The following is a 20967-nucleotide window of genomic DNA, read 5'->3' on the forward strand; positions in this document are numbered from 1 at the left end:
AGCAAGATTTGAACCCCAGTCCTCCTGCTTCCAAAGCCAAATCTTCATCTACCATACCATGCTGCCTTTCATCAAGCACATCCATCATTTCTTAGTATATAATGTCAAGAAATTCCTTTCAATGCAACTGGCTGTTTAGAGAAGGACATGGTATCCAGGACTAGAGCAGTGCAAGCCTTGTTGTACTCTGCCTTTGTCTGAACAAACCTGGAGTGTTGTGTTCAGTTCTGGGCTTTACGTTAGTAAACTGCTTGTTCAGAAAAGGGCAACTAGGATTTTGAAAGTGCCTTGAGTTCATGTCGTATGAGAACTGGCTAAAAGGAAATACCAAGGGACACTTTGCCTGGAAAAGAAAAGACTTAGGGAAATGTTAGCTATCTTCAATTATTTGAAGGATTGTTGCTCTCTCCCTTAATACTCCCCCCCCCATCCAATCAATTGTTGAGTACTGACATTTCTGTCTTTTCAACATCTCTCAAATATGCTTCTTTCTCTTCTGTGACAATGTCACCACCATTATCATTTCACACCTGGAACAGTGAAATAGTTTGTAGGATGGTCCCCTTGCCTCAAATCTCTCCCCACTCCAATTGATCTTCTTTAAGTAACACGTGTGACCATGTCTCCCCTCCCCCCTACTCAACAAACTCTAATGGGTCCCTATTACCTCCAGGATCAAATATAAAATCCTCTGGCTTTTAAAGCCCTTCATAACCTGGTCCCTTCCTTCCTTTCTGGTTGTCTAACTCCATATACTGCTTCTCCCCACCCTCCCACCCTCCATCTACTCTGCTATCTATTGACACTGGCCTTCTTGCTGTTCTTCACACTATATACGGCCATCTCCTGTCTCCAAGCACTTTCACTTCCTGTCCCCCATGCTTGGGACTCTCTTCGACTTCATCTCCTTCCTAAATCCCCTGGCTTCCTTCAAGTCCTACCTAAAATCCCACCTTTGGCAAGAAGCTTTTCCTGATACTCCTTAATGTCAGTGGCTGCCCTCTGTTGATTTTCTCCAATTTATCGTATACATATCTTCTCTGTACATAGCTGTTTGTTTATTGTCTCCCCTATTAGACAGTGAGCTTCCTGAGAACAGGGACTGTCCTTTGCCTTCTTTTGTATTTCTGGTTGGTTAGCACTGTGCCTGACCCAGAGCAGATGCTGAATAAATGCATGCTGACTCAGGAGGTAATAATTTCCTTTCAAAGGAGGTCTTCAAGTTAAGCTTGGAAGACCTCTTCTCAGGTATATTAAGATAAGATTCTTATTCTGGTATTCATTGTACTAGATGACTTCTGGGCACTTTCTAATTCTGAACATTTTATGATTCTATGAATTCATTTGAAAATAGACTCAAAAGCAACCCCCCTAAGCTTTCATTCTTCTTGACCCCCAGACTTATCGTAGACTCCTTTGTGTTTTAAAATATATTATCCCCTTTAATGATAAATGAATATATGAAACCTTCTAATATACTATCACATTTTTAATCATGTTTCAAAGTTAAAGAAACAGAATAAGTAAAGATGAAAATTAGTATTACTTTAAAAAAAACAGTTTACAAGCTTTTATGGTTTTTTCCTAAAGAAGTTACAAAGTTTACATTTGCACAGCTTAAGAGATAATAACATCAGTTAAGTAAACTTAACTTTTTTTCATCTTTTTCATCTCTTCAGCATTCATTCCCTCACTAAATCCCCCAGCTACCAGAAATATGTGCGTTAAAGGGCTTCTCTGAGTACTGAAGACTGAAAGGAAAAACCCATTTGTTAAAAGGTGCCTTCTGTTAATATATTTCTAGGCACAAAAGACTAAAAAGAAAACTGAAGGAGAATAGAACTCATTTTCTTTACAACAGTATTAAAAGGGGCTAAAAGAAACAGAGTATGAGTTAACAAATAAAAACCCGGAGCCTTAGAGTGGTAATGTTTCTTCTTGTGAATTTCTCCTTTCTGATTCAGGAGCCAATCATAAGGAGCTAACTTCTGGTGTCTTAGATTTCTTCTTCAATTTCCCGAACCTCAGAGTTAACAACTTTCCCATCCACTACCTCCTGCACAATTGTCTTGATTTTCCTTGTTCTGGCTGGATCTAAAAGCAAAGTGGTATTTTTGTTTTAAATAGAGTAGTTGTTTTAAAATGTAAAACTAAAATATGAAAGTTTATTTTTCAAGTTAGGCTTCTAAAATAAGGTATTAGCTAGGGCAATCTGTAAAATGGCAACTATTGTTAGATTATTTTTATAGGCTATTTTAAAATAGAACTGTATGCTCAAGTATGTGAAAACCTATGAATACTTTGATGTAGTTCAACAATAAATTTAATTCAACAAACTTTTACTAAGCACCTACTATATATCAGGCAATGGGTACAAAGACAAAAATGGTAAGATGAGGAGGGAGAGAGCAATAATGGTTGGGGGATACAGAGATAAGATGAAGAGATGTGGGCTAGGTGATAATAGTCTTATGGACTCATTGAATGGCTATGTTCAAAGAATAGTTATAAATGGTTCTGTGTCAAGTTAGAAGGAAGTCTTTAGGGACCCTGTGCAGCTTAACACTTTTAACAATGATTTAGATAAAATTAGAGATCAAATTTGTAAGTCTCATAAACTTGAGATGGACAGCTAACACATCGGATGACAAAGTCAGGACCTCATAAAAACCTTGGTGGACTGGAAAATTGGGCTGAATCTGATAAAATGAAACACAATCAGCATGAATATAAAGTTTTACATATGGATTCAGGAAACTGGCTTTGCATATATGAGATATGGCTAGACAACAAACAGTTAATCTGAAAAATATCTGGAGGTTTTAGTGGACTGGAAGCTCGATATGAATCAGTGTTATGATATGGCAGCCAAAGAAGCTAATTTGGAGGCATAGTGCCTATGCTGTATTCTACCCTGGTCTGACCTCATCTATCTACAACATCTATCCAGCTTTTCTGTGTGTCATGGACCTCTGCGGAAGTCTAGTTAAGCCTATGGAACCCTTCTCAGAATAATGTCTTTAAATGCATAAAACAAAATAGGTAGGGATACAAAGGAAACTAATTATATTGAAATCCAGTTATTAAAATATTAAAAGTTCCAAATTCACAGGATCCCTGAAATCTATTCCCAGATTCCTACTTTGCATTTCAGGTTAAGAACTCCTGATCCAGAATACTCTGCTTATTTCTAGGCACCATAATTTAGAAAGAACATTGATGACCCGGCATATGTCCACAGGAGGGCAACCTAAATGATGTGAAGGGATAAAGCCCGTGCCATATGTGGATAGGTTGAAGAGGATAGGTTGAAGAAAACGGGTTGCTCAGCCTTGAGAAGAGAAAATGGGGTGGAGGGTGTGAAGGGGTGGGGTACAAGGAAGAGAGAGCTGTTTTCAAGTATTCGGTAAGCTGTCAAGTAAAAGAAGGATTAAACCTGTTCTGTTTGTTCCCACAGGGCAGAATTAGGAACGATCAATTGAAGTTGCAACGAGGCAAGTTTAAGCTTGATGCCTGGCAAAACTTCCTGACACTCAGAGCTATCCAAAAGTGGAATGAGCTGCCTTGAGAAAAGGTGAGTTCCCTATGATTGGAGGCCTACTGGGACAGCTTGCACGGCCACTTCTTGGGTGTGCTGAAGTGGGGACTCGTTTTTGGAGTGTGGTTTTAACTACAAGGTTTTGGAGGTACCTCCCAATTCTGTGAAGGAAGGTTTTTTTTTTTTTGGTTTGTTTTGTTTTACCAGAATGTAGCCTCTGAATTGAACCTCTAAGAAAAACAAGGATTCTGAGAGGAAGAGATGAGGAGAAAGTACATTCCAGGAATAGAAAATGTTCCCTTCTCATCACTGGCACCTTCTATGCCAATGAAAAAGACATCTGTTAATTCAAAAATGGATGTTAGTTGTAATGTTCAGAATGCCTGTTAAGAGAGTAGCATTCTTGCCAGGCCAAAGACTATCATGTACTCTAAACTGATTAATTTACTATACAGGAGTATATGTTATTTCTTGATTCTCTGTTAAGAAGAAATGTAGCTACGACCTTATGATACCAAATGGGTATCTATGGCTTGGTATTTGATAATCTGAGACTTTGAAATAGTATCTCAGGGAATTTACCCACCTTTGGAAGAATCAATCGACTGTGCTTGAGAACTGGATTCTGGCACAGTTAAACTTTCAACAGCACCATTCCTGCATAGAAAAGAGGAACAATAACCCTTAAAGTGCTGTTGTTCTTAGGGAAAGACAAATAAAATTATATCAAAGAGAAAACCATTGTTGATTTCGTGATATAGTTCAGCAATGCCAAGACCCTTGTGATGTTCTCTGTACCCAATACCTCAGGCAGCTTGAAGTCCAGAACACAAAACTTCCCCAGGAATATAAATAATAAAGAGGAATGCAGAAACAAACAAGGACAGCAGTCTGAATACAACTGGCCACTAGGGCTATACAGGTCTGTGAGATCACATCTGGTTCACAATCTCTCTCTCCTTCAAAAATCCAAACAATTCAAGGCATCCTAACAAAGGACAGCCCAGCAATGCTGGCTGTCCCTGATTTTATATGCTGCCTCAGGTAGCTTCAGAATTGGAGGCAGCCTGGGACCTGGCCTCTGACCTATCACACACATCTGCTCAGATGCTCTGGCTTCTTCAGCAGGTTCAGACATACCTAAGGTCAATGTGCAGTTTGAAGTTAAAGGGAAAAAATAAGCATAATGAACTAACCAGATGGTGATGGTGTCCTTTTTTTCCTGCTTGAGGATGTCAGAATGATGTACCCTGGGTTTAATATTATAGTTTAGGATACTGTACCTTTTCCTTAGTAAATCCTGCCTGGAACAGTAAGGACACCAATATTGGAAAAGTCAGTCAGTTAATTAACTAGAATTTTTTAAGCACCTATGTACCTGCCAGGGGTGGGGAAGCTGTGGCCTCAAGGCCTCATGTGGTCCTCTAAGTCCTCAAGTACGGCCCTTTGTCTGAATCCAAACTTCACAGAACAAATCTCCTTAATAAAATAATTTGTTCTGTCAAATTTGGATTCAGTCAAAAGGCCGCACCCAAAGACCTAGAAGGCCACATATGGCTTTAAGGCTGCAGCTTCCCTACCCCTGTACCAGACACTGTACTAAGAGCTGAGATGCAAAGAAAGGCCAAAAAAGGTGACATTTTTTCTCCAATTCCAGAACACTTTCCTGTGATTACATAACAATCCATATTTAAACATTGTATTCATATTATTTTCAGGGAGTTTACTATGAAATGGATGGCATCATTCAGATGGACATGATCTCATTTTTCATCTTTAATGTTAGGTCACTAATATATTTCAATATGTCAAGGATCTGTGGTTCCGTCTACGTAGGCATGCCCTCCACTGATGTACAATCTTTCTGTCTTAGTAGATGGTTTGGGGGAATTGTTGTGGCCAAAATATTCTTCACAGAGCAGTTAGTATGGTGATGAGACTCTCTGAATTAAATTAGTCCATTTCTGAGCCCATAATAGATTCCTGTTAGCAAGAGGGAAGCAGAGCCAAGATGGCAGAGTACCAGAAGCAATCTAGCTGAACTTTCCCAACATTCCCCTCCAAACAACTTCAAAATAACTCTTCAAATTTCAGAGCAGTAGAGCTAGCTAACAAAACGTCAGAGTGAGACATTTTTTTCCAACCTAAGACAATTTAGTAGGTCAGCAGGTGAGTTCTGTGACAGCAGTGTGGGAGCTGGGCTGGAGTTCAGTAGCTATATCAGCAGCAGGCCTTGGAGGCAGCTACAACAGCAGCAGCAACAACAGGAGTAGCCTCAGAAGCTCTCAGCCCAGAGACCATAAGAGGATCAGAAAACTGGTCAGAAAGAGATTAAACAGAACCATTTGCTGGCACTGGGTACAGCTAGCACTGACTGGCAGCTCTATTGACCATAAGCAGTTCTGGTTGCAGTTCCAGGGCAGAGAGGAGGGTTAGCACTTATGGCTGCAGGAAAGCAGGGGACCTGGTCATAGTTCCAGGGTCAAGAGAAGCTCTAGTGCTTGTGGCTGTAGGGAAACAGGGGCCTGCCCTGTGTAAAAACTAGAGCTCAGACCAGGAGAGTGGTGACCAAAGCTCTCCCTGGAACACACAATCTTGGAAGCCCTGAAAACGTGCAGACCCCCAGAACTAGTTCTAAAAACAGCAGCATGTGGATAGTTCCTCCTCACCCCTGGCTGAGCAAGCACAACTTTAACATGAAGTTCAGAATCAAGAAATAGGCCAAGCAAACAACAACAAACAAACAAACAACAACAACAAAGAACTTGACTATAAAAAGTGACTAGGGTAGCAGGAAAGACCAAAACATAAATTCAAAAGAAGACAACAATGTGAAAACAGCTACAAGCAGAACCTTAAAGAAAAATGTTAATTGAACCCAAGCCCAATAAGAATTCCTAGAAGAGTTAACAAAAGAGATAAAAGTGGTAGAGGGAAAATTGGGAAAAGAAATGAAAGTGATGCAAGAAAATCATGAAAAGAGAATTAACAGTTTGGTAGAAGAGGCACAAAAAATAATGAAGAAAACAACACTTTCAAAACCAAAATTGGCCTAACAGTAAAAGAGGCACAAAAATTCACTGAAGAAAAGAACTACTTAAAAGGTAGAATTGGCCAAATTGAAAAATAGGTAAAAAACTCACTGAAGAATATAATTGCTTAAAAATTAGAGTTGGAAAAGTGGAAGCTAATAAGTCCATGAGATATTAAGAAATAATAAAACAAAGTCAAAAGAATGAAAAAAAATAAAGGAAAATGCGAAAACAACTGAATTGGAAAATAGATTGAGGAGAGATAATTTTAGAATTATTGGACTACCTGAAAGCCATAATCAAAAAAGGAGCCTAGACATCATATTTCAAGAAATTATCAAGGAAAACTGCCCCAATATTTAGGTGAAGAGAGTAAAATAGAAATAGAAAAAAAAATCCAGCAATCACTCCCTGAAAGAGATTCCCAAATGAAAACTTTCAGAATATTATGGCTAAATTCCAGAGCTGCTAGGTCAAGGAGAAAATGTTGCAAGCAGCCAGAAAGAAACTTTTCAAATATCATCAATCCAGAGTCAGGATCACACAAGATTTAGCAGCTTCTGCATTAAATGAGTGGAGGGATTGGAATATGATATTCCAGAAGGCAAAGGAGCTAGAATTACAACCAAGAATCACTTGCCCAACAAAACTGAGTATATAATCCTTTAGGGGGAAAATGGACGCTCAATGAAATAGAGGACTTTCAAGCATTCCTGATGAAAATATCAAAACTGAAATTGACATTCAAACCCAAGACTCAAGAGAAGCATAAAAAGGTAAACAGGAAAGAGAAATCATAAAGAACTCAATAAAGTTAAACTATTTTCATTCCTATATGGGGAGAGGATACATTTTAAGAACTTTATCATTATTAAGGCAATTGGAGTCTACATAGGCAGAGGTCATGGGTGTGAGTTAATCATATTGGGATAATCTCTCTCTCTCTCTCTCTCTCTCTCTCTCTCTCTCTCTCTCTCTCTCTCCCTGTCTTTCTCTCCACCACTCCCTCTCCCCAACGAAAATGAAGGGATGAGGAAGAGGGATGTGCAGGGAGAATGGGAAAGAGAGGTATAATGGGGAAAGTTTTCTCACATAAAAGAGGCATGCAAGGAAGAACTTTTATAGTGACAGGGAAAATGGAAGGATGGTGGATAATGCTTGAACATCAGAACTGCTTCAAAGAGGGAAGACTTATATATACATATTTGGTTGGGTATAGAAATCTATCTTATCAAAAATATGCATAGACCAAGATCTAACACTATATATCAAGATAAGGTCAAAATGGATACATGATTTAGACATAAATGGTGATCTCAGAAGCAAATTAGGGGAGCATGAAAAAATATATCTTGCAGATCTGTGGATATGGAAAGAATTTATGACCAAACAAGAGATAGAGAGAATCAAGGGATAGAAAATAAATAATTTTGATTACATCAAATTAAAAAGGTTTTGCATAAACAAAACCAATGCAGGTAAGTTTAGAAGGAAAGCAGGAAAATGGGGGAGGGATTTCACAGCAAGTTTCTCTGATAAAGGCCTCATTTTTCAATATATAGAGAATTGAGTCAAATTTGTCAGAAAACAAGTCATTCCACAATTGATAAATGGTCAAAGGATATGAACAGGTTGTTTTTGGAAGACGAAGTCAAAGCTGTCTATAGTGATATGAAAAATATTCTAAATCACCATTGATTAGAGAAATGCACTTTAAAACAACTCAGAAGTACCACTTCACACATATCACAAATGACAAATGCAGAGGGGATGAGGGAAAATATGTCCACTAATAACTTATTGGTGAAGTTGTGAAATGGTTATCTGGAGAACAATTTGGAACTATGCCCAAAGGGCTATAAAATTATGCATACTCTTTGATCCAACAATACTACTACTAGGTCTATACCCCAAAGAAATGAAAGAAAAAGGAAAAAAAAACTATATGTACAATAATATTTATAGCATCTCTTTCGTGATGGCAAAGAATTAGAAATTGAGGGGGATGCTCTTCAATTGGGGAATGGCTGAACAAATTATAGCATATGAATTTGATGGAGCATTTTTGTGCTATAAGAAATGACGAGGGGGTGGTTTTAGAAAACAAACAAACAAATACGACAAGACATGAATGAACTGATGCAAAATGAAGTAAGAAGAACTGGGAGATCATTATGCATAGTAACAGCATTGTTGTAATGATGAAACTGAAAGACTTGCCTACTCTGATCAATACGATGATCCAAGACAATTCCATAGGATTCATGATGGAGAAATGCTACCTACCTTTAGAGAGAGAACTGATGAACTCAGACTGCAAGTTAAAATATAATTTTCTTGCTTTATTACTTTTTTTGTTGCATTTTTGTGATATGGCCAATATGTTTTCCATGATTTCACATGTATAATTGATATGTTTGCTTGCCTTCTCAATGGGTGGGGGGCAGATGGGAGGGAGAGAATTTTGAACTCAAAATTTAGAAAGAAAAGAATGTTAAAAAAGAAATAAATAATAAAATTGGGTTTCTTAAAACCCTAATACTAAATAGAGTATTTTCCCTGGTACAAGGAAAATGCATACACACAAAATGGGGATGATAATAGCACCTATGGCCCAGGATTGTTGTGAGAATCAGATGAAATAATAATGGTAAAGTCTTTGCCAACCTTAAAGCACTATATGTAAATGCTATCTATTAATAAATGTTTGTTGACTGACTGACTGATGTAGTTTGTACAGAGCATACACGGATAAGCAGTACCTTAATGTCATGCTATGATTTCTTTCGCACACACCAGCAGAAAGCTTAGCTACTCATTGGTGAGCCAGTAAGTTAAAAACACATTTTCCATTTAAGGTTTCTTATTTACCCTTCTAGTTGTCCCTCCAACAGGCGGCGGTAGGTCTCAATCTCCATCTCCAGCCGGGTCTTGATATTTAGGAGTTGTTCATACTCTGCATTCTGACGCTCCATGTCGCTCCTCATCTGGGAGAGCCGGGCCTCCAGATGGCCGATTTGGAGCTGTATCTGGGAGAGCTGATTGCAGTAACCACTTTCGGTTTCCGCTAAAGTGTCTTCAAAGGACTTTCTCTGCGTATCAATGAAGAATAGTGCTAATTCACTGATGAGCAAGGGAAAAGAGGCTTTAGGGTGAAAGGATTACCAGGTTGATATGCAAGGTTCTTTTTGCTTTGCTATCTGTTTTTGAATTAGAATAGTGCATAAAATCAGGGAATTGAGAGCTGGAAGGAACGAAACTTAGTTCAACACTGGTTTTACAGATGGGGAAACCGAGGCCAAGAGAGTTGAAGTGAATTGGCCAAGGTCATATAGGTGGTAAGACTTGAACTCAGGTCCTCTAGCTCTACCACCAGAGCTTTTGCCTCTATATCCATCCCATTGCCCTCTTTGTTGGAAGCACCATTACTGAGTGCTTTTCCATACCATAGCAAGCTGAGACTGGAGCTCAATTTCTAAACTTTGGAGCGTGCGCTTCAAGTCCGTTATTTCGCTCTTGCTCGTCTGGAGCTTTCCGTGTTGTTGCTGATCTCCTTCTTGAGTTCTCCACTCTGAAATACAAGAGAAGGGATCTGGCCAACCTATGGGAAAATCGGCATTCATTTCTCAAGGTGTCACAGTGCCTCGACTTACTTTTTCGACAAACCAAGCTTCGGCTTCCTTGCGGTTCTGCTCGGCAATGACTTCGTACTGCCCTCTCATGTCATTCAGGAGTTTGGTCAAGTTGATTCCTGGAGCAGCATCCATTTCCACACTAACCTGGCCGGGCCCCCCAGCTTGGATGGCCTGAAGTTCCTAGGAAGAGCAAGGAAGCGTGACACACGTACGGATTCTCTCCAATTTGCCCCGACTGTAGCTTGTCTGTACGTAGTTGTTTGCATGTTGTCTCCTTAACTGCACTGTGAGTTCCTCGAGAGCAGGGGCTGACTTTCTTCTTCTTCTTCTTCTTTTTTTTTTGTAGCCCTAGCATTTCACACACTGTCTGGCACACAGTAGGTAGTTAACAAATGTGTATTGACTTGAAAGGACCATGTCCCAGGAACTGGTTAACTTAATCTATCATTCTTCATCATCATCACCCTTTAAGCTCATGCTGTTCTCAGATTCATAGGCTATCAAGCCCGTTGTTTATTTAAACCTGCAACTTAAACCCAGAGGACTGCGACTTGCCCAAGATCACTTGGGTAATAAGGCCAAGTCAGGATTTGAACCTAAGTCCTCTGATGCCAAATCCAGCATTCTTTCCATGTGCCTCCCCTAAAGTGAAAGTGGACTTCCCTAGGATTTGAACCCAGAAATCCTTGAAACCTTAAACAAAAATCTTACCCTTAGACTATTTGACTTTCTTTAAAGTATCATCCCTTTCATGAGGATTTGTAATGTATTTTGTTTTTATTTTTGAAATGTTTGATTAAAACTTTAATAATTGAATATCAGTGCAGCTAATTAGACTTGCTTAATAATGCCTTCTAAATCTCACTGCACATTTAATGTGATTCTTTCCACATTTCAGTGTATCCACTCCTAGGCCCCATCAGGACTCTTTGTCCATTCATTCCCATTCACTTTGCCTGTCCTTCCTCCCTCTCCTTCTAAAGAAGCACTAGTTACTAAGCACTGTTATGCACCAAACACTGTACTTACCATCTCATTTACAAAGGAGACAATGGAATTACCATGGAATTGTGGATAAAGCACTGTATTTGGAATCAGGAAGACCTGGGTTCAAATTCTGCCTCAGACACTTACTAGAGATATGACCCTGGGCAAGTCGCTTAATCTCTCTGTGCCTCAGTTTCTTCATTGGTAAAATGAAGGGATTGGAATGATAGTCTCTGAGGTCTCTTCCAGTTCTAAATCTATGATCCTGTGAGTCTCAGAGAAGTGACTTGCTCAAGGTCATATAGCTGATAAGCAGTAGAGTCATGATCTGAACCCAGATCTTCTGGCTCTGAGTTCAGTATTCTTTCCACTCTCTGAACAGGAACACACTGAAAACACGGTAGAAATCTTTTCAGGCCTCTGACATCAGGGGAAAAGACAAATATCATTTATGGTGGCACAGTGGTTGGACCCGGAGTCTGGAAGTCCTGAATTCAAATCCATCCTCAGACACTTACTGGCTATGTGACCTGGACTTAATCTCTGTTCATCTCAGTTTCCTCATCTATAAAATGAGGATAATAACAGTACCTACCACCCAGGGTTGTTGAGGATCAACTGAGATAGTATTTTAGAAACAGTGCTTAGCATAGTGCCTGGCACGTAGTAGATGCTATTAAATGCTTGCAATTATTACTATAATTATGATACCATTATCTGTCATAAATAAGGTAGTCAGTCCTATTTCAGGGATTGAATGAAATTATATCTAAGGCTCCACTGAGCTCTAAAATTCTATGGATCTCTGTCCATTCTCTTTTTTAGAATAGAATGACAAGATTAGAGTCACTAAACTAACTTTATTACCCCATCTTCAAAGTGAAAAGTGAGAAAAAGTATGCCGATGGAAACATCAACAGAAGCCAGGGACTCCATCCTTCTGTCTTCATATCTGAGTCTGCTTTCCCTCTATAAGCAAACTTCATTCCCCCATCACATACATCCAGCCAAACAAACCTTCCAGAAGTCAATAAAAGAAGCCCCCTTCATTTTTCTTCTAACTTAATAAGAATGTAAATTGGAGTGGGTTGGGGGGAGGGGAGGAGGAAGGACATGAGAGTGACAGATGCCCCCTCACCTCTTCATGGTTCTTCTTAAGATAAGCCAGCTCTTCCATCAGGCTTTCAATCTGCATTTCCAGGTCAGCCCTGGCCAGGGTCAATTCATCCAGCACCCTGCGCAAGCCATTGATGTCAGCTTCGACATTCTGGCGAAGGGCCTGCTCATTTTCGTACCTTAAAAGCAAAGGACAAAATGCTCCAAGGGATCAAAAAAAAAAAAACCCGAAAATAAATAAGTAAAACCCACCCGAAAAAGTGATTTGTTTCAGGCATTAATTAGCACGAACACTTTGAATGGCTATCTATCTAGTAATAGAGAGGCAATATGGCCTAAGGGATAGAAAGCTACCTTTGGAGAAGGAAAGACCAACTTCAGGCTTTGCCTCAGTTTACTTGCTAGCCGTGTGACCTAAGGCAAATCACTTAAGTTTTTAGTGCCCCCCTGAAATTCTTTAAGTCTCCAAATGAGTGGTGGGCTGCTGCTGAGACTCAGAAGAGGGAGTTTCCGCACTGAAAATTCCCTATGCTGAAAAAACCCCAACATGTGTAGGTGGAGTTTCAGGGGGGAAAAAGTAATTATTTAATATGATACCATGTTTACTGGAATTATCTACTTCTCCTGATTTTCTTGCCCACACAGGTATTTGGCTGCTCCACTGGAAGGCAAGGAAGAAGAAAGAGAACAAAAGAAAGGTCCTCTGTACATTGGGTAGACCTCTGTGTGGTGAACTTCTGGTAGGGGGTAGATGGGCACTGGATGGGCAGGTATGAACAAGCTGCTATCTGAACTGCTGGGAGGACTTAGCAACACTACTTAATAGCAGATACACTACTGTATTGAAATATGGAAAGTATTATTCATTGGAAATGAACAAAAAGGAAGAATAAGGAAAGGAGAGAAATGCTTGGCTGGGCTTGCACTTACTTCATCCTGAAATCATCAGCCGCCAACCTTGCATTGTCGATCTGCAAAATGAGCCGAGCATTCTCGATTGTGGCTGAAATAATCTGGAAAAGTACAGAGAAGGAATTTCTAAAAGCACTGAGAGACTGGCCCAGACATTCGGTCCAGATCAGGAGATATGGTAGTAAATGAAATCATTTTAAATTCTGCCAGATTTTCAATTTGCTTGTTTTTAAAAACTAAAGTTGTATGTTAAGAAACACCTTCCTTCCTCCCTTCCTTCCTCCTCCTTTCCTCTCCTCTCCTTTTCTTTCTTTTCCTTCCTTCTTTCCATCCATCCTTCTTTCCATCCATCCTTCCTTCCTTCTTTCCTTCCTTCCCAAGGATCACAGGCTCTGGAGATGAAAGCAAGGGTATATTGAAGCCAGTTCGAAAAGCTGGCAGCATTATTAAATTTTTTATTTTGTTGATTGTTTCGACCAAAGGTGAGAGATTTGCTTCTACAGGATGCAAAGACAGTAGAAAACTTCATGCTGCTGGAATCAGATTAAAATGTAATTGAGAAATGTTTAACAAAATAAATAAATTATAAACCAACATAGATAATGTTAATTTGTGATTTTCTAAGGAAATATGTGGCCTGCAGGGATCTATTTCTCTTTTTGTTTGATTCCACTGGTCAAGATTGAAAAAAGTGTTAATACTGAAGACTAAATTTTAAAAACAAAAACAAAAACAGTATGCATAATTCTGGGAACCCACAGCCTGATTGTTAAGCCTTTACTATCATATTCCTATATTGTTCTATAAACAGCATTAGAGATCAGCAGGAATGGAATTAAAAGCCACGAAATGAAGTCATCACCATATTGTGGGCCTGATTACCATTCAGTTGTTGTTTACTTGTTTTTCAGTCATGTCCTGTTCTTTGTGACTCTATTTGGTGTTTTCTTGGCAAAGAAACTGGAGTGGTTTGCCATTTTCTTCTCCAGCGCATTTTACAGATGAAGAAACAGGGTTAAATGACTTACTTAGGGTCACACAACTATTAAGTGTCTGAGACTGGATTTGATCTCATGTCTTACTGACTTAGGCCCCGAGCTCTATCTACTGCACCATCTAGCCATCCTCTGTTGACTAAAAGCTGATGATCATGATGATAATGGGCATTTATACAGTACTCTAAAGTTTGCAAAGTGCTCTACATCCATTGTTTCACTTGAGCCTCCCAATACCCTTGGCTGGAAGGGATCTTAAAAGATCACAGGTTGACAACTGGAAGGGATATTAGGGATCATCTGGTCCAGCCCTGTTATTTTACAAATGAGGAAAGTGAAGCCCAGAACACTAATTGAAGTAGTCAGTAGTTAAGCCAGGATTAGAATCTAGGTCTCTAACCCCAAATCCACTGGTTTTCTTACTATACCAGGCTGCCTCTTAATTAGTCTGGAGATCATATACTCTCAATACCCTCATATCACTGCTGAGGAAATGCAAACCCATCAAGGTTCAATGACATACTCAACATCACACAGGGAGCAAGTTGCAGAGATCAAATTCAAAGCCATTTCTTCTGACTCAAATCCGTGGCTCTATTACCCCACAGAGGAAACGCAGTTCACGTTAAGAAAGACATACAGTAGGATGTAAATTCCTTGAGGTCAGGGACCATTTTCATTTTTGTCTTTTGTGACATAAAGCCTAGCACAGTCCACGGCACATAGTAGGTGTTCAATAAATTACTCCTGGAATTGAATAGACACAAAGGAGGACAGCTAGGTGGTGCAGTGGTGAGAAAGCTAGGATGGAGCCAGGAATTGGCGGCTGATGATTTCAGGATGAAGTAAGTGCAAGCCCAGCCAAGTTTGACAATAGCATTTCTCTCCTTTCCTTATTCTTCCTTTTTGTTCATTTCCAATGAATAAATTTGAACTCCTCCTGAGTTCAAATTTGGCCTCAGACACTTACTAGCTATGTGACCCTGGGCAAGTCACTTAACCCTGTTTGCCTCAGTTTCCTCATCTGTAAAATGAGCCAGAGAAGGAAAGGGCAATCAGTATCTTTGCCAGTTGTTATTGTTGTTCAGTCATTTTCAGTTGTGTCCGACTGTTGGTGACACGTAAGGGTCACCAAGAGTCAAGTACAACTGAACAAGAACAAGAATAACAATAATAAGAATAACAACAATAAGGAACATTTGAAAAATAGTGCAAGTACTATCAAATTAATTACATGTAACAGTAGCATAATTTAGTAAAAGATTAAAATGAAAGCTGAATTATTAAAATCTTTAATTTATATTATATTTATTTGATTAATTTAATATTTAATTTACGTTATAATTATATTATAATTCATGTCAGGAGTCAGATTAAAATTACATGGGCACTGAATAGCCACTGCTGCTATAAATGTTGCAATGGCAGAGCGATTCTTACCTTATTCTTAAGATCTTCGATTAATGGGTAATATTTTTCATAATCATTTCCTGACACAGAGTCGCCCGTCACACGTGTTTCATACCAGTCTCGAATTTTGTTCTCCAGTTCAGTGTTTGCTTCCTCTAGAGCCCGGACTTTAGCCAGGTAGGAAGCCAACCTGTCATTGAGGTTTTGCATGGTTTCCTTTTCTGATCCAGAAAGAAGGACTCCATCATTGCTACAGGGGATACTTATTGAGCCACCGGCTAGCCCTCCCCCATAACCATTCCCTAATCCTCCTCCATAACCACTGCCCAGCCCCACTCCATAACCATTCCCTAGCCCTCCTCCATAACCATTTCCTAGCCCCTCTCCATAACCACTGCCCAGCCCCACTCCAAAACCACTGCCCAGTCCTGCTCCATAACCACTGCCCAGCCCTCCTCCAAAGGCACTCCTGGAGCTGCTTCCAAAGCCACAGCTGGAACCAAACATGGACACAGCACTGAAACTACCCCCCGAGTTTGCCCCAGAGCCAAAAAGGTTTCCACCAAAGCCACCTCCACTACCAGTGCTGGACAACTGGCTGAGCCGGCGGCCCCCCACCCCACTGCGAGATGAAGCCTGCTGGGAGGCCCCAGAACTGTGGACAGAGAGAGACATGGTATCGATGCACAGATTACTCAGTTGGCAAAATGGAGAAGCAGAGGGGCAAAATAGGCCGAGATGCGCAGTCTTTTATACCCCATGAAGTGGGCGTCACAGTTGTCAAGTCCAAACCTGCACACAATAAAATTCAACCCTTTATTTTTCTTTCGTCAGCTCAGCATTGCCTGACCAAGTCAAGTCATATGTGCAGGTAGAAATTGTTTATTGGTGCAAAAATAAGAGTACCCACTAGGTATTTGTTTGACAGAGATTTGGGTGAGGTAGAATTTGCTTGTCAGAAGGAATTCCCTCACCCTTGCACAGGCAGTATGTTGCTTTGCTAATATCACCCAAGTCTATTTCTCATTCATATTTAAAGTCCTTTACAACCTGGTCCCTTCCTAATGTTCATCTTCTTATACTTTACTGCCCGCTAAGTACTCTATGATCTAGTGATACTGGCCTCGTTGCTGTTATTTGCACATCGCATTACCTCTACCACCTCCTTGCCTTTGCATTTATTGTCCCCTGCACCTGAAATGCTTTGATCCCTAACATCTGCCTCTTATTTTCCCTTGGCTTTCTTCAATACTCAGCCCAAAGCCCACCTTCTGCAGGGGGCCCTTCCCAGTTTTTCCCAACTGCTAGTTCCTTCCTTTCTCATACTGCCTTCCATCTGCTCTGTGTATATCTTGTATGCACCTTGGCATTTTTGCATTGTCTTGTCTGTTAGAATGTCATCTCCTTGAGAGCAAAGATTACCTTTTTGCCATCTTTTTATCTTCAGCATTTAAGACAATGCCTCATGCATTTAAAGAACTAAATACTTGATGAGCTATTATTTTCTTTCTCTGGTGTCCCAGAGGCTAGCACAGCTTATTGCATATAGTAAGTAGGTGTTTAATAAATATTTTTGAGTGAATAAATGCATAGTGCACAAAGATAATGAAGTGAGCTATTGAATGTTCTGAAGTAACTTGAGTTTGTGTCAGGATGAAATAATTACTCAACTTCAAGTCAACAAGCATTTATTACATCTCTACTACGTGTCAGATATTGTACTACGCTCTGGGGATAAAAAGAAAGGCAAAACATTGTCCCTGCTATCAAGGAGTTTACAATTAAATCTAAACCTGAACTCTGTCTTCTTTCTACAGCTAGTCTGTCCTCAGCTTCCCAATTTCTGTCAATTGCACAATCATTCTAATAACTTAGTTTCGAAACCTAAAAGTCATCTTTGATCATCCCTTTCGTTACTATATCCAAGCAATCTCCAAGTCTGTCAATTGTACTTCCATAACATCTCTCAAACCTTTCCCTGTCTCTTTACTCCCATAGCTCCCACAGTCTCATTTCAAGTACTTTGCAATCCAGCTGAGACCAGCTAGCTGATCCCTAAACTTGATATGCCATTTCTTGTTTCCATCAATTTTTAACCAGCAGGTTGTATTGCTTGCTACTGGCCATGCATAATTTATGATAAGAATCAGGTGCTGGGAAAACCTACCCTCACCCTCATGGTTTTGTACTCCATCTAGCACCAGGGAGAACTCTGGGGAAAAATCTCCCAAGTTCCATGATTCCCATATGATTGTAGAACTCTGTCCCTTAATTCTGCCCATTTGTGGGTGGCACACTCAGTTATTAGTCTGAAGGATGTGATCAGTGTGGATTTACCCAATCAGAAGAAGAACAAAGATGAACGACAACAGCAACAACCACAACCACAACAACAACATCCAATCAGAATGGCTCCCAAGTTCCATCTTATCATAAACATTTCTTTCCACAATAACTGTATTTCATTGAGCTCTGGTTAGGGAGTAGGGTACAGTGGAGTTGGCCACGTAGACAAGCACACTTGATGTATAGAGTTTTACTTATAGACATAGGATCGATTAAATAAATACATCAATTTATTGTACCAAATAAGATAGAATAATGATTTCATGGCTACACTCAGTTTCTTCCAGATTCTGGCCTCCCATGATCTGGAAGTCTTAAGAAAGACATAGTTCTCATGCTTAGCCCTGCTAGATGCTTTCCCAAACCTGTTCCTATCATAGCTTCCAAGAGATCATAGCCACGTTAGTTGAGAGTTCAGGAACTCAGAGTAATTTGCCTTCACTTCATGGTTCAGAGAGAAGGTCATCTGGATACTTTCTTTCTCATTCTTTAATGCTTTACTCTGATCATTTCTCCAGCCTCTTGTGCTTCTTTGGTGCTTCTTCTGGTGACCTGGGTCTTGCCCAGAGGAATCAGTCTTATCATAGGAGGCTGTAAGTTGACCACATAAGGCCTTCTATGTCTTGCTCACCACCTTGGTTCCCTGGTTTTTCTTCCTTCGTGCTCAAGTTTTCCTGCTGGCCAGGAATGATATTTCCTTCTCTATTTATTCAGTTTGGCAACTAAGTTTGGCCAATCTCCCTTCTTTTCCCTACCACAGTAACCCCAGCAAGAAAAGCTGGTGGAGTTAAGCCATCTCCCACTCCTAGAATCTACTTCTTCCTTTTCCTAGGCTGTCAAAGCCCTTCTCTTCCTTCAAAGTTCAACTCATATATTGCCTCCTATGAAAATTTCCTTAATTCTTCTCATTGGAAATATTCTTGCCCAGAAATTTATTAATAAAGAAGAAGACAGACTTATAGTAAGAGAAGGGGATCACAGTATATTGCCTTTGTGACTCAGTGGTATCCTTGTGATACCAGGAAAAGGCTTAGAAACCCCTTACTGTATTGAATGGACCCCTTGTGGAAAACTTATGGGAGGGACAGGGTTCACAGAATGGTCAGGCATAGATACATTTGAATCTGCATCATTGGAAGGAATATCCACATCACTCAGATAATAGTTCCATTTAAATATTCAATATTTGAATGTGTCCATAAAGTACATAAGTATTTTTCAAAAGAAAATATAAAACTTTAGCCCTAAATATACTATATATGTGTAGGTGCATGTATGCATGCATATGCAAATACAAAAAGTGCATATACAGTACATTTGGGACTAACATTTTGCTTTCTGCTTCTGAAGTTATTTGACTTGACAGAACTTACTTTTCTTTAATCTTCAGTGGTTTTTAAAATGTCCTTTCAGACTCATTTAACTTTAATAAAGATGACACCATAGACATTTTGATGAAAATTTGTTCTGAATCCAATTATATGTGGTGAACAGACTCACTCATTACAACCATAAAGCAAATGTCAGTGGAAATCTCCTTTACTACTATTTTTGCATAATAGAAATCAATTAGCTCTCTCTTTTTTTGCAGTTTTGAGAGATGAAAAGAATTGTTTCTGACAACTTGACAACTTCAGGCTTGTAAGTTTATTGCAATAGGCTGGTGGAATTTTAAGTGGAAGAAAGACTTGTGTTGGACTTAGAGAGGGGAGCAGTAAGTTTAGTGTGAGAATCCATAACTTTCTTCAAAAGTTTAGAAAATCTTTGGCTAATTAAAAAAAAAAGTTTTACTTAGGAACAAATGATCTTTTTTTTTTTTTTGGCAAGGCAGTTGGGGTTAAGTGACTTGACCAGAGTCACACAGCTAGTAAGTGTTATGTGTCTGAGGCCAGATTTGAACTCAGGTCCTCCTGACTCCAAGGCCGGTGCTCTATCCACTGTACTACCTACCTGCCCTGCAAATGGTATCTTAATTAGAGAAAGTTGTTAATATGATATTGATAGAACAGTAGAAAGGTCAGTGGACCTTGAGTTTCATTGAGGTGAAAAAATTTGCTAAAGGTCAGTAGCTAATGAGTGGCTCAGAAATCAGGATTCGAACCCAGGGCATCTAACTGCAAATTCATCAATCTTTTTTATTACCTCAGAATTTATCTATGTGGTAACAAAAATTGGTCAGCCATTTTGAGGACAAAATGGCCACATATGTATTCTAATTTTAAAGGTGGTGAGTATTCAGGCACTCAACTTATTACATTATTTATTTGATTTTCATTCTTCCTTTCCAACTCTCCTGGGATCTATATAACAAAAATTTTCAGAACTAAAGTGGGGAAGAAAAATTCTCCCATTCCCACGTAGAGCCTAGACATAGATCTGACATTCTGGATTCCAATGGGATTAATTAGCATAAAACAACTGGATGTTTTAATAGTAACCATAGTGAATCATAAAGCTGCCTATTCTCAAGAATCTCAAAGAATTTTGCCAAAATTTATGGCTATATATACCTGTATTAAGTAATAAAAAGGTAAAAGTTCCATGTTTTATCGATGCAAGAAGGAAAAATGAATGAAGTCATATTCCCTCAATTATCCTTGGTGGATTTTGGAGGTCAAAACTCTTATCATCTAGTTCCTAGGTCTCTGTGCAGATTTGGCCACATTTCTTGGAAGTTAACACTGGAGAAATTGCAGGTATCATAATTTAAAGACAATTATAGAGAAATCTATATTTTGGTGAAAAAGAATTGAATTGGAGAATTGGGCTAAATCTAATGCTATGAATTTCATTAGGGAAAATGTAAAGTCTAACATAGGTTCAGAAAATCAGCTTCACAAGTGTAGGATGTTAATAAGTGTATCTGATGAATGGTCAATTACAGGTAAATGAAGATGTTAACACTAGCTTATATGTGGTCAATGTTAGGTAATATCATGTTAATGTAAGCTTAGGATCAGCATACTTCCATATGAAATTAGTTACCATAAAGAAAA

General features: G+C 39.3%; 1 protein-coding gene across 1 annotated transcript; it reads right to left on the reverse strand.

Annotated features, from left to right (window-relative positions):
* Nucleotides 1–1926: 1926 nt before the first annotated feature.
* Nucleotides 1927–16300, reverse strand: LOC110215788 (keratin, type I cytoskeletal 12). Its single transcript, XM_020997579.2, is given in 9 exon segments — nucleotides 1927–2094; nucleotides 4125–4195; nucleotides 9442–9662; nucleotides 10017–10102; nucleotides 10105–10141; nucleotides 10224–10385; nucleotides 12331–12487; nucleotides 13239–13321; nucleotides 15656–16300. Coding segments are annotated over 9 exon segments (1560 nt in total). The 3' UTR covers nucleotides 1927–1996.
* Nucleotides 16301–20967: the final 4667 nt, after the last annotated feature.

The sequence above is a fragment of the Phascolarctos cinereus genome, unplaced genomic scaffold, assembly GCF_003287225.1.
Source record: "Phascolarctos cinereus isolate Bilbo 61053 unplaced genomic scaffold, phaCin_HiC Scaffold_5;HRSCAF=322, whole genome shotgun sequence".
Taxonomy (NCBI): domain Eukaryota; kingdom Metazoa; phylum Chordata; class Mammalia; order Diprotodontia; family Phascolarctidae; genus Phascolarctos; species Phascolarctos cinereus.